Raw genomic sequence first — 14,621 nt, 5'->3', positions numbered from 1 at the left:
TTTGTAAACTTTCACTTAAACCACAATAAAAAAAAAAAAAAATTATGTTATGCCAGTTGAGCTAGATGTTATCTGAGACCATGGTCCCCACATCCCTCAACCCAGCAATTCAGTCCCTCAGGGAGTTTGGATATGTCTGTGGAGCTTCCATGACCTTGCCATGGTCAAGTGGTGCTGGCTTCACCAGTTTTGTGTACTTACTGTCTTACCCTTCACCAAAGCTACCACTTACCTAGTGTTTTTCCACCCCCACCCTCTCCCCTCCCTTGTAACCATCAAAGATTGTTTCTTTTTGTGTGTAAACCTTTTCATGAATTTTTATACTAGTCGTCTCATACAATATTTGCCCTTTTGTTTTTGACTTATTTCGCTCAACATGATGCCCTCCAGATTCATCCATGTTGCTCATGCAATTTTTTTTTTAATAACTTTTATTAAGCTTCAAGTGAACGTTTACAAATCCAATCAGTCTGTCACATATAAGTTTACATACATCTTACTCTGTACTCCCACTTGCTCTTCCCCTATTGAGTCAGCCCTTTCAGTCTCTCCTTTCGTGACAATTTTGCCAGCTTCCCTCTCTCTCTATCCTCCCATCCCCCCTCCAGACAAGAGTTGCCAACACACTCTCAAGTGTCCACCTGATATAATCAGCTCACTCTTCATCAGCATCTCTCTCCCACCCACTGACCAGTCCCTTTCATGTCTGATGAGTTGTCTTCGGGGATGGTTCCTGTCCTGTGCCAACAGAAGGTCTGGGGACCATGGCCGCCGGGATTCCTCTAGTCTCAGTCAGACCATGAAGTATGGTCTTTTTATGAGAATTTGGGGTCTGCATCCCACTGATCTCCTGTTCCCTCAGGAGTTCTCTGTTGTGCTCCCTGTCAGGGCAGTCATCGATTGTGGCCGGGCACCAACTAGTTCTTCTGGTCTCAGGATGATGTAGGTCTCTGGTTCATGTGGCCCTTTCTGTCTCTTGGGCTCTTAGTTGTCGTGTGACCTTGGTGTTCTTCATTTTCCTTTGCTCCAGGTGGGTTGAGACCAATTGATGCATCTTAGATGGCCGCTTGTTAGCATTTAAGACCCCAGACGCCACATTTCAAAGTGGGATGCAGAATGTTTTCATAATAGAATTATTTTGCCAATTGACTTAGAAGTCCCCTCAAACCATGTTCCCCAGACCCCCGCCCCTGCTCCGCTGACCTTTGAAGCATTCATTTTATCCCGGAAACTTCTTTGCTTTTGGTCCAGTCCAATTGAGCTGACCTTCTATGTATTGAGTGTTGTCTTTCCCTTCACCCAAAGCAGTTCTTATCTACTGATTAATCGATAAAAAACCCCTCCCTCCCTCCCTCCCTCCCTCCCCCCTTCGTAACCACAAAAGTATGTGTTCTTCTTAGTTTTTACTATTTCTCAAGATCTTATAATAGTGGTCTTACACAATATTTGTCCTTTTGCCTCTGACTAATTTCGCTCAGCATAATGCCTTCCGGGTTCCTCCATGTTATGAAATGTTTCACAGATTTGTCACTGTTCTTTATCGATGCGTAGTATTCCATTGTGTGAATATACCACAATTTATTTACCCACTCATCCGTTGATGGACACCTTGGTTGCTTCCAGCTTTTTGCTATTGTAAACGGAGCTGCAATAAACATGGGTGTGCATATATCTGTTTGTGTGAAGGCTCTTGTTTCTCTAGGGTATATTCCGAGGAGTGGGATTTCTGGGTTGTATGGTAGTTCTATTTCTAACTGTTTAAGATAACGCCAGATAGATTTCCAGAGTGGTTGTACCATTTTACATTCCCACCAGCAGTGTATAAGAGTTCCAATCTCTGCGCAGCCTCTCCAACATTTATTATTTTGTGTTTTTTGGATTAATGCCAGCCTTGCTGGTGTGAGATGGAATCTCATCGTAGTTTTAATTTGCATTTCTCTAATGGCTAATTCTCATGCAATTTTTATAGTATATAAAATTTAAGGATACATTTGGATTTTTGATGTCCCTGGGTGTGAATGCACTCAGCTGCTAGCTGAAAGTTTGGCAGTTAGAGTCTACCCAGGAATGCCTCAGCAGAAAGGCCTGGCCATCTGCAAAAATGCAGTCATTGAAAACCCTATGGAGTACAGTTCTACTCTGACACAAATGGGGTCACCATGAGTCGGATTTGATTCCACAGCAACTGTTAGTTTCTAACTTCCTTTGATTCTATGGACACCTGCCTACTTGCCTCTCTTACTCAAAGTAGAGCTTATCAAACCTCCCCTCTCCCTTCTCAAGTCACTTTCTGGTAGGCCTGAAGGGAGAAGTTTAAACCATAGTTGTAAACTAGTAGAGACCATTCAGAGGGCTGCATTTCTCAAGAGGTTAATTTATACCTCAGGGGACCTTAAGACTGAGCGGCTCTTCATGGAATCCCAGTTTCATACAGGAAAGAACCCCTGCCTATGATTCCTAGAAGCATTCTCTTTGGACACTTAAATTGGTCTTGGCAGTGAACATCTGTCATCACCCAGGTTGGTGTGGTGGGGGAGGGGGTTGGATATCATAGCAGGTAATCTGAACTGAATGGTCTTGATGAATTTCCACCAAAGTGAGTTGTTTATGGTATTTCAAAACGAATTGCAGTTAAATTGTTTTAACAGTAAATCTGCTCTTGCATCATTATCAGATGTAAATGTAAGTCATTTCTTTTTTTTATTTCAGTGATGTCCTCGCATTGCCCATTTTTAAACAAGAAGAATCCAGTTTGCCTCCTGATAATGAAAATAAAATCCTACCTTTTCAGTATGTGCTTTGTGCTGCCACCTCGCCAGCAGTGAAGCTCCATGATGAAACACTGACGTATCTCAATCAAGGTTAGATGCTTCCTATTCATTAGTAGTATTACGGACGGCTGGATTCATGACATTTTATTAGGTACACTTGTATGTACACTCATCTTGTCTAGTGTGGTCTAGAAAGCCTTACTAGAAGCGTTACTTTAGAGATTTGAGTTTTAATGTCATATTTGTTATGTACTACTGACTTCTTTTGTCTACCTGCCCATTTTTAGTTTCCATTCTATTTCTAATCCATGTTCTCTAGACACCCCCATTGATTATTTTCTGAGAGGTATTACCCTACCTAGCTCTGTTATTTACCAGTTGTGTGGCCTTGGACAAGTTGCTTAAACTCTTTACATTTCAATTTCTTTATCTGTAAAATGGGATTGATAATACCATAGATAATGTATGGAAGCACTTAGCACAGTGCCTAGCATATAGGCTTATAGTTATTGATGTTACTAATACTAGTTAGTGTTATGCACTTATATATTCAGATAATTGAAATTTATTCTTTCTGAATCTTGCAGAGTTAACTTGTGATGACTGTGATATGTAATTACTTTTTCTTCTAGGACAGTCTTATGAAATTCGAATGCTAGACAATAGGAAACTTGGAGAACTTCCAGAAATTAATGGCAAGTTGGTGAAGGTAAAAGAAAATGAATAAACCATTCCTCTGCACAATATGCTTTTATTGACCCTTTTTTGGATATTTTGAATAATATTCTTTTGCTTCCATAGAGAACTTGATTGAAATCTCTTACTTGCCATAGTTCGCTGGCAGACTGGTAAACTGACGTGTTAATTCCTTGGGGTCAGAGCGGGCCCCTGTATTCACATGGATTTTTCGGAGCTGCACAAACCGAAGATTACCCTTCTGTATCTAGGGTAGCCTCCTGGCTCAGCAAAATTCTGTTTTAGAGAAGCTCTAGTGTCTTTTTGGATACTTGGTCTAGTAGCAAGGAAAACAGACGCTGCTGTTGATGAATAGCAGTTCTCTTAGTCTAGACTGACGGTAACGACTTTGAGAATTCATAGCACAGTTGGGAAAGAGGAGTCTTTTTAGCAGCTGTGAAAGGTGGCAGGAGGGATTAATAGACACCTCCACAAAGTAAGAGTAACAAAAGGAAAGTTGATGGAAACATCAGTGTTTACAGGTTATATGGTGGGTTAGCAAGTGGGGGATTTAGTGAGTTTTTCATTTGCATCTGAAGAGTTTCTTTAACTATTACAAGATAACAGTAGAAGCATGTAGAAATGCTTCTCATAGGAGTCCTTTATGCCTGGTTACCATCAGGAATGATGTTTTGGCCAAGTCTTACACATTGTAACAGCTAAATATAAAGATTATATCTAAAAAATTATAAAAAATTTACACCGAAATAGAGCTTGGTGTGGCATGGGTTTTAGAGTGGAACAAGTCTTAAGAAAAATAATTTTAGATTTCGTCTAGAAACCAATTAGGAGTGACTCCTGGTTTTCTTTTGTCAGCACCGATTTTCAAGGGATCCTATTATAATTTGACTTTGTTGCTTCTTTTTTATAATGCCCTTTATTGCAGTGTACAAAAAATAATTTTTGAGGGGTAATTAGAATGATAAATGAAATTGTGATATAAACCAGAAAATATAAATACATTAGAGCAGAGTTTCCCTTGCTGCATTTCAGAGACCACCGTTCATTTTTGACCAAAAATAAAAATGATAGAGGGCTTCAAGTTTGAATAAACTTAAGAAATGTTGCATACAGTAGACTCCTCTCCATTATCACATGTGCCTTATCACATTAAAGGCTCTGAGAAGTTCCACAGAAAAGAAACCAATCCAACCTTTTCCAAAACTATTTGGAAAATGACCTGCTTTTTCTGTGGTACATCTTGCAAATACAGTGAATATCTAGTGATTATTTTTTTTTAAATGTGGTAAAAATACATATAACGTTTTCCAGTTCATCGATTTTTACATGTATAATTCAGTGACGTTAATTACGTTCATCATGTTGTGCCACCATTACCGCTGTCCTTTTCCACATTATGCTACCACCATTAGAAGCTCAGTGCTCCCTAAGCTAGGACTTATTTCACTCACTTTGTTGCTTCTTTTTAGAGTATATTCCGTGTAGTGTTCCATGACAGACGGCTACAATACACTGAGCATCAGCAGCTGGAGGGCTGGAGGTGGAACCGACCTGGAGATAGAATTCTTGACATAGGTGAGCTAAGAGAATCTGTTGCTGAGGAAATGCCTGAACTATGGACTGAGAGTTGGTTTTCTTACTTGCCGTGTACTTGATTCAGTGCTTCAGCAGCTCAATTAGCATGAATCTGGGAGTGATTACTGACTAAGCATAAAAAACTACTTGTAAGATGATACCACAATTGAAGTTGGAATTGTAAACTCTTCATTTCCATAGCAGTTGCAACCATTACTTCAGGGTTATGTTTTGTTTTGAATAGTGTGTAAAAGAGAACAGGTTTTCTCCCAATATATTGCAAGTTCCTTTATTTTACTAATACTTGAGGGCCAGATTAATGATATGTCTTACTAAAGTGGGAGACCTGTGACTAGAATCTACATCTTTTGGTTTGTAGTTGAGGTTTTTTTCTGCTTTGCTACATAGAGTAGAACTTGTTTTTCCTAAATCATACAGCATGAGGGAAAGATCTTCACAAACAAACACAGTCTCTTCGTGAACGTACTTTTAATGCTGGCATCTGTGTACAATACTCCAGAGTTATTATCTCCTATTGGCAAACATATTTGTTAAGCAAATCTAAGTAAGCACTGCTAGTATTACCTTAAAAAAAAAAAAGTAGTTCTCATATACCCATTGCTGTCAAGTCAGTTCTGTTTCATAGTGACCCTATAGGATGAAGTAGAACTGCCCCATAGGGTTTTGAAGGCTGTAATCTTTATGGAAGCAGACTGCCACATCTTTCTCCCACAGAGAGACTGGTGGGTTCGAACCACCTACATTTTAGTTAGCAGCTGAGCACTTAACCACCGTGTCACCGTTACTGCAATTTCGTGAGTTAGAGCCACCTGCCTCAAACAGCCAATCCTTGAGACAGGGGTGAGGTGGGTAGCAAGAACTTCATTAGATATACTGGTATATGGAGACAGAGGGGAATCATCTCCTCCTAAAGTCGTCTGTCTCTCTGAACTACAGGTCAGCTCTGGTTTTTAAGGGAAAAGGGGCCATAAGTTTTAGGGACTTGTGGAATGTGCACTCTCTTTCTTCTGTTTGGTTTCTGTAGTCGTATCTCAAACATGTTCTCTTGCCATTATCCCATAGGCTTGGGGGTGGCTGGCACCATCCTTCATCTCATTTGACAGGCTTAGATCAATATCACTTGTTTTCCCCAGTCCTACAGGAAACATTGGTTAACACTTAACCTTTTGGGGGAGCTAAGATCAGGATCTTCCATGGAGACAGGGATGGGCTAGGGGAGGGAAAGAAGAGAAAGAAGAAAGAAGGAAAAAAAATTGTCTCAGGTACTGTTCAAGATCTGGTTGAGCAGCCTGTTTCACCACTAGGGCTCCTTCATTCCCATATAGATATTCTGATATGCATTTGATAGATTGGATGAAACCAACACAGCTAACACTGTGGAGTGGGATCCACTTAATGCTTTCGTGTTTGAGTCATTGATAACAAATAGTGGTATAGTTATAGCGCAATATGATAGTGAAGAATATCAGCTTGGCCTTATTTCCCCAGTTTGAATATTAATGGCAGTCAGGGAATAACATTTCAATATCTGCCATGTGAAATGGAGAGCAGAATTCTGCTAAAGTCCGTTAATTTTTGTTTCCCTCTTCAGTATAAGCTTCATCTCTCTGTTATAGGATTATTTGGTGACTTGATAAGTAACATGAATCTTTGTGATAAATTTTGCTCACTTCTGTTCTTGATACGGAGCCCCAGTGGTGTAGTGGTTAAGTGTTTGGCTTAAAAATCAGCAGTTAGAATCCATCAGCTGCTCCTTAGAAACCCTATGGGGCAGTTCTGCTTTGTCCTGTAGGATCACTATGAGTCAGATCAACTCGACAGCAGTGGGTTTGGTTTTTGGGTTTTATCCTTGATATACTACTTCCTGTTGTTTTATTTTTTGGGGCGGGGGGGACTCTCTGCTTCTCCTTTCTACAGTAACCCTTTTAATGTGCTTCTAGCAGTAATGCTAATTTTAGGAGTGTAAGTGATGCAGATTATAAATTATAGCTTTTATGTCACTAGGGCTAGTATGTAGACTTAGTCTTTAAGCAGAATTTTGACAAATTAAAAAGAAACTGCTTTTAATTGCCTTATTTAAAAAACTTTTTAAAGTAGAAAAAAGATATTCAGGAGGAAAGTACTTAGGTCGGTTTTAGCTCTAATCAGAACCTTCTTTTATTGGCAAAAAAAGAAGTTTAGGGCGTGATACACAAGAATCTTTTATTGCTGGGGACCAGGAAATAAATGCTTTCTTATAATGCCAGTAGCCCATAGCATTGGTCAGTGATTACTGTTTTGTTTCTCAGATATCCCAATGTCTGTGGGTATAATCGATCCTAGGGCTAACCCAACTCAGCTAAATACAGTGGAGTTCCTATGGGACCCTGCAAAGAGGACATCTGTGTTTATTCAGGTAAGGCATCGCAGATGTGGTTCCAGTTATAAAGAGCATCTCTTACTACAGCTTGTTTCTTAAAGGGTAGAACATCTTGGTTATGAAATCTTCACAGGGCATCACCCTAACTGTCAAGTCCAGACACCTCAACATGTATCTAAGAGCAGTGAGGAGTTCTGAATTGCTCTTCCAGTTACCCCAGTTTATTTATTCATCTGTCTCAAAAGTGCTTGCTAATGGCTATATCATATTTCATCCTTTGGATGTACCATAACTTACCTAACAATTATTTACCATTTAGATTGTTCTAATTTTTCATTATTATCAGTAAAATTATTTTGAGTCTTTATACTTAATTTTTTATTTGCATATCTGATCATGTCCTTTGGGTAGATTACTTGAAAATCCTTATTTATAATCAGGATAACTGCCAGTTTATTGTTTACCATGAGACATTGTGTTAAGAAAACACTTTCTACACATGATTTTTAATCTAATACTTTCAACAATAACCCTGTGGAGTAGAGGCTTATAAAGGTTGAGTAACTTACCCAGGCTAGTAAGTGGTCAGTCAAGCAAGGTTCCACTGTTAGGATTCACCAAGGTCTTAGACTTTATGCAGTAGCCATGCAATCCTTTTCTCCCCCTATGGCCTGTGAGCTCATATTTAGAGTTTTCCCAGCACGAATGGTGCCTCCTCTTTTGAACATCTACCTGGAAGTCCGGGAAACGTTTACTATCAGAAATTATTTCTCTTTTATGTTAACTCTTCTGTTCTCTGAACCAGTTGATGTATTTAGCTCCCCACAGGAGCTTATGTTGGCATCATATCTGTACATTTACTTTGTTTGAATTTGTAAATCTTTTAGGTTTTTCTTATTTCCTTCATCAGACTGTGAGTTCTTCAAGATCAAAAAGACAAAGTGTTTCTGTAGCTGTTCATAAAACCTATTAAAGGTTTTGCTTTTAGTAGTTCTCAAAAAATGTTGCTGGCTGGTTTGGCTGGCTGGCTAGCATTACTGAAGCCATTCTGTATTCTTTCCAGGTACATTGTATTAGCACAGAGTTCACTATGAGGAAACATGGTGGAGAAAAGGGAGTGCCATTCCGAGTACAAATTGACACCTTCAAGGAGAACGAGAATGGGGAATATACTGAGCACTTACACTCAGCCAGCTGCCAGATCAAAGTCTTCAAGGTATTCTTGGGCATTGTGCTGGCTCTCAGATCCTTTTTCCTCATCTATTTTAACATTAATCACCAAGTCAGAGAGTTGACTTGTCTTTTTTCAAAAACTCTGACAGCTCAGTCTAAACTAGAGTTATTCAACTAATGGCTGAGATGCCTGATAATGAAATTTATGTGGGGATGGTGTAGGAAAAAGGGAACTTGGGGTCAGAAACAGAAACAGATGCTTCATGAAAGCTTTTAGAGCCTGTTGAAGTCACCAAAAAACCCCCAAACCCCATTACCATTGAGTCGATGCCAACTTACAGCGACCATATAGGGCAGAGTAGAACTGCCCCGTAGAATTTTCCAAGGAGCGCCTAGTGGATCCGAACTGCCGACCTTTTGGTTAGCAGCTATAGCACGTAACCACTACACCACCAGGGTTCCCCTTGAAGTCACAGGGACTTGTAGAAGCCCATAAAAATTAGAAAAGTTGACAATTTGATTCTCTTCCCTTATTTGGGTCTTTATTTTTATCATGTGTGATAAATATGTTCTCTTTGCAAAAGATTCAGCAATACAGAAGTGTTCATAGCATAATACCCAAGTTTCCTTTTACCACTCCCTCTTCCCTAAATCAGCATCCCCTCCCCAGAGGTAACTGCTGTCATAATTAGGTATGTGTCCTTTTAGTCCCTTTACTATGCTTTACATAGATATGTACATAGGCATATATTTTTTTCTTTGAAGCAAATAGAATTATATTGTATAAATTGTTTCGAGGCTTGGTTTTTTTTTAGTTAACCACGCACTTCAGGAGGAACCCTGGTGGCACAGTGGTTAAACACTCGGCTGGTAACCAAAAGGTCTGCAGTTCAAACCCACCAGCCACTCCATGGGAGAAAGATCTGGCAGTCTGCTTCTATAAAGATTTACAGCCTTGGAAACCCTATGGGGAAGTTCTACTCTGTCCTATAGGGTTGCTTTGAGTAGGAATCGGTTTGACAGCAATGGGTTTGGTTTTGGTTTGGATGTACTTCAGAGATCTTCCCATAGATCTATTGATAAGTCTATAGACAGTCACTGTAGGTCTGTCTCTTTCTTTTTTAACTCCATCAAGTATTTAAATTTTCTTTTTCAGACTTACATGCAGTGATACAATCAGCATCCTTGTATATAAACCTTTGTTTCATATGTGGATATTTAAGTTTTTAGAAGTAATGTTGCTGGGTCAAAAGTGAGTTCTTGAGGTGCCCGGCTACCATTAGTGACCACCCTGACAGGGAACACAACAGAGAGTCCCTGACGGAACAGGAAAAAAGTGTGGTGCAGAGCTCAAATTCACATAAAAAGACCAGACTTAATGGTCTGACTGAGACTGGAGGAACCCCAGGAGATGTGGCCCCCAGACACTCTGCTGACCCAGAACTAAAACCATTCCCGGAGCCAACTCTTCAGATAAAGATTAGACTGGACTCTAAAACATAGAATAATACTTGTGAAGAATGTGCTTTTTAATTCAAGTAACAAGACCAAATGGGCAGCTCCTGTCTGGAGGCAAGATGAGAAGGCAGAGAGGGATAGGAGCTAATCGAATGGACACAGGAAACCCGGGGTGGAAGGGGGGAGTGTGTTGTCATATAGGGATTACAACTAGGGTCACATAACAATATGTGTATAAGTTTTTGTATGAGAAATTAACTTGAGCTGTAAACTTTCACTTAAAGCACAATTAAAAAAAAATGAATTCTTGAGTTTAAGGCACACTTATTTCTCATTTCAGCCCAAAGGTGCAGACAGAAAGCAAAAAACAGACAGGGAGAAAATGGAGAAACGAACACCTCACGAAAAGGAGAAATATCAACCTTCCTATGAGACAACTATACTCACAGAGGTAAAAGGATTTCTTTTAGTGCCAATTTCAGCCATTTTTGCCACTCCTACTCTTTTTTGATTGTTGTTTGCTTGCTATGTATTTTTTCCATCCTTCGAGTTTTAGTTTGTTTGTGTCTCTAAGTCTAAGGTCTATCTCTTTAGGCAGCATATAGATGGATCGTGTTTTTTTTATCCATTCTGCCACTCTCTGTCTTCTTATTGGTACATTTAGTCCATTTACATTCAGTGTAATTATGGATAGGTATGAGTTTAGTGCTGTCATTTTGATGTCTTTTTTTGTGTGTTGTTGAGAGTTTCTTTTTCCCACTTAATTTTATGTGCTGAGTCGTTTATATATTGTCTTTTCCTCTTACTCGTTGTCATTGATTTTGTTTCTGCTGAGTATTTTTTTCTTGTATTTTATTTTGATGAGTTGGATTGTTAGTTTCCTTTGTGGTTACCTTAGTATTTACCCCTATTCTTCTAAGTTTAAATGTAAGTTTTATTTCTTTATATTGCTTTGTCTTCCTCTCCATATGAAAGATCTGTGACTACATTTCTTAGTCCCTCTTTATTGTTTTAATGTTGTCTTCTTTTACAAAATAACATCACTGTTGCCGTTTTGAGCGTTTTTTTATCTTGATTTATTTTTGTGATTTCCCTATATGGGTTGACATCTGATTGCTCTGTCTAGTGTTCTAGTCTTGGGTTGATACCTGATATTATTGATTTTCTAACCAAAGAACTCCTTTTAGTACTTCTTGTAGTTTTGGTTTGGTTTTTACGAATTCCCTAAACTTCTGTTTATCTGGAAATGTCCTAATTTCACCTTCATATTTGAGAAAGACAGTTTTGCTGGATATATGATTCTTGGCTGGCAACTTTTTTCCTTCAGTGCTTTATATAAGTCATCCCATTGCCTTCTTGCCTGCATAGTTTCTGCTGAGTAGTCCAAGTTCATTCTTATTGACTCTCCTTCGTAGGTGACTTTTCATTTATCCCTAGCTGCTCTTCAATTTCAGCCATTTTTCAAGGGTATATTATGATACTTTTCACTCTTAAAGGAAAAATCCATTATGTCCAGCCTAATCAAAACCTAATGGTCCTGGGCATATTTTCTCTTGCTTATTGGGGCCCTCATGAATTAAGATGGACTAATAAAGACGTGCTACTCAAGTAACAATGTTTTAGTGGGACCCTAGGGTCAAATGTGCTTTTTCAGTATCTGGGTTGTCCTTTGTTTATAGTGTTCGCCATGGCCTGAGATCACGTACGTCAATAATTCCCCATCACCTGGCTTCAACAGTTCCCATAGCAGTTTTTCTCTTGGGGAAGGGTAAGTCTGGGAAATGAAATTGGTTTGTGTCTGTCCCAAATATGTATTCTTTATCTTTCCATAAACAAGATCTTTCCAAATCAGTAAATACTTCCCTTTGGTCAATCTTTGGTAAATTCACATATTAACTGAAGTTTGGATTGTCTTCAAAGGAGACTGAAAGAGTTTTATGTAGCCCTTTTTCTCCTTTTTTAAAAAATTTCCATTAGAAAATAGCATTTTTGTTTGATTTTTAGTGATTTAAGGACTGAATTTTTAGCCTTTTTGGTTCTTCTTATTGCTGCTGATCTTGAGTTATTTCACTTCCTGATCATACTTTCAACAGAGAGTGGTCACTGGAAATTGGAAACACAGTTGTGCAAACACTAAAATTTATTCTGTTACTTGTTAAGAATGCTCCTGACATTTATTATGGGCCTTTGATAATTGGAGGGAGAAGTTTGAAGATGATGGCTAAAATGAAATTTTAGAATTATCTATGGGATATATTTAATCTTGCCTTATTGTCCTTTACCATCAGAGGTAATTGAAAGTTGGTACAGATGCCTTCTCCAGTTTAAAAAAAGGGTAGTTGTCTTATAGTTCTAGAACAGGCCATTTTGAAGCTTGAGATAGGCTACCAAATATGTGAGTATATTGTTTGGCTGTAGTGTTTGTTTTTAGATTTATTTAAGTTCTAAATTTAAAGGTATTTAAGGTAGCTTTAAAAAAAAAAAAAAATTTTTTTTTTTTAATGTTCAAAATGGAACAATTCAGAATAAAAATATGTAGAAGTGGTAGGAGGCATAGATATAATTAGGGCCTTGAGCTAAGTTAATTACTGAATTTGAATTTTATAGCTAAGGGGAAAAAAAGAAGGAAAAAGATCTTTTTACTTATAGGCAATTTTAAATATTATGTAAAGGCTTAAGGGTTGTGTTTTTTTAAGTTTTCTCTTTTGTATGTACTTCATTATTAGGCTTTAATTTTTCTCCCATAAAAGAAGTAAGCATTAGGGAAGAGGAACAACCCATAAAGCAAAAGGGAGTATAAGGAAGAACCAAGTGTGTGGAGCTGGCCCTTGGATCATAAATTAAACAGCACTAATTTTTGAAGCTGCTTTAAAAATAATTATTAAGTGTTTTTTATTATAAAAGTGTATCATCCCATTGCATTGCATAAATTTTCCTCCAATCTTTTTTCTTATGCATGTTTATATTGTATATTTATATATTTAATATAGTTGTAATATATTGGTATGCTTTTGTATCCTGATAGTTTATGTTCTAATAAATTTCCCATTATTCAATATTCTTTATGCCATAATTTATTTAATGAGTCCCAAGTTATTGAAATTTAGATTTTTTTTTCAGCTTCCCCAATCATAAATAATGTTATAAATGACATAGTTCCTTTCCCTCTCTCATAAAGTCTTGAGGTCAGATTAACACATATAAACACATATAGAAGCATTAGATCAAAGAGTATGAATGTTTTATGAGACCACACAGATCTTTTAAATCTCTAGCTTAAGACTTATTGTGAGGATGAAGAATGAGGAGAATGAATTTCCCAATTCCCTAGTATTTGTCATGGACTCATTCTTTCATTTTAAATGTTTCTTTAGAAATGGTTCACCAAACCACCAGCCAGAGCCTCCCCCTCCAGTCACAGACGTAAGTCTGAAGTTGAATGTCAATTACTTGCAATGTCTAATAATACTTTGATGACTTTACAATTCAGTAGAAATGCCCAGCTTTTAGGGAGGATTGGTATTCATTCATTAAGCAAACATCTGTTGAATTTTGACTATGTCCCAGGTACTGTGATAGGAAATAGAGATATGAAATAAGTAATGCAAGACTCTCACATTTGAGGGGTTTACAGTCTAGTAGGGAAGATAAGGATGAACTCCGTTGGCTTGATGTGTGTTTAGATACGGAGAGATAGGTGTGTAAACAACTTCCAAGCAAACTGGGCCTGAGTGTGGGTGCATGTGGATGTGTTTGTGCTACCTAATGAAATGACAGAGGAACATATTTAATTATGAAAAAATTCTCCTCTCTTTCAGAACCTTTTGCCAACAACCACACCTCAGGAAGCTCAGCAGTGGTTGCATCGAAACCGTTTTTCTACATTCACAAGACTTTTCACAAACTTCTCAGGTTAAATTTGCTTGTCCTTCCCCACCTACCCATTCATACAGCATGGGATATTCCTTTACATTTTAGGGCCTCGTATTGTCTGTGACCCAACCCAGTGCCGTCGAGTTGATTCCGACTCATAGCGACCCTGTAAGACAGAGTAGAACTGCCCCATAGAGTTTCCAAGGAGCACCTGGTGGATTTGAACTGCCGACCCTTTGGTTAGCAGCCGTAGCACTTAACCACTACACCACCAGGGTTTCCTAGTGTCTGTAACAGGTTATTTTTTTTGGTGAGATCTTAGTGTACTTTTCTGATGAAATTAATTCCATACAACCCTTTAGCCTTTCTCACCAGCTGCAACAGTGCTGTGAAATACTTAAAAAGAAATACTTAGTGTAAATGCACTGTAATTTTAAAGTATTAATTACATCCAACACTTTTTAAAATGTATATTTCATATAGTGCTTTATCAAGGGACATTTAAAGGTAGTCTGAAATCTTTCCCTGGGTATCAGTATATTGTATTTTACTTAACACATTCCACTTTTATTTAGCACCTTCTTTTTTTATGTACCAGGGTAGTAGGAACACAGAAATGGATAAAACATAATTCCTGATCAAAGAGCTCATCATCTAGTATAGGAAAACATAAAATAAATGAAACCAAAATAAAA

At 38.1% G+C, this 14,621-nt stretch overlaps 1 protein-coding gene across 4 annotated transcripts in view; it reads left to right on the top strand.

Annotated features, from left to right (window-relative positions):
- Nucleotides 1–14,621, top strand: part of TFCP2 (transcription factor CP2) — a 66,851-nt gene that overhangs the window by 44,795 nt on the left and 7,435 nt on the right. For 3 of the 4 annotated variants that reach the window (XR_007517206.1, XM_049883145.1, XM_049883144.1), the window contains exons 2-10: nt 2,710–2,861; nt 3,404–3,480; nt 4,937–5,042; nt 7,352–7,458; nt 8,486–8,638; nt 10,394–10,504; nt 11,733–11,821; nt 13,428–13,476; nt 13,872–13,965. Coding sequence is in view for 3 of the 4 variants with exons in the window: in XM_049883145.1 (XP_049739102.1) it covers nt 2,710–2,861; nt 3,404–3,480; nt 4,937–5,042; nt 7,352–7,458; nt 8,486–8,638; nt 10,394–10,504; nt 11,733–11,821; nt 13,428–13,476; nt 13,872–13,965 (938 nt within the window). In the remaining variant the exon portion in view is untranslated. The remainder of the gene's footprint in view (nt 1–2,709; nt 2,862–3,403; nt 3,481–4,936; nt 5,043–7,351; nt 7,459–8,485; nt 8,639–10,393; nt 10,505–11,732; nt 11,822–13,427; nt 13,477–13,871; nt 13,966–14,621) is intronic. The other variant, XM_049883146.1, reaches the window with a different exon arrangement.

Source organism: Elephas maximus, chromosome 4 (genome assembly GCF_024166365.1).
Source record: "Elephas maximus indicus isolate mEleMax1 chromosome 4, mEleMax1 primary haplotype, whole genome shotgun sequence".
Taxonomy (NCBI): Eukaryota; Metazoa; Chordata; class Mammalia; order Proboscidea; family Elephantidae; genus Elephas; species Elephas maximus.
Note: the sequence above shows the minus strand (reverse complement) of the source record. Positions and strands in the feature narration are given on the sequence as shown.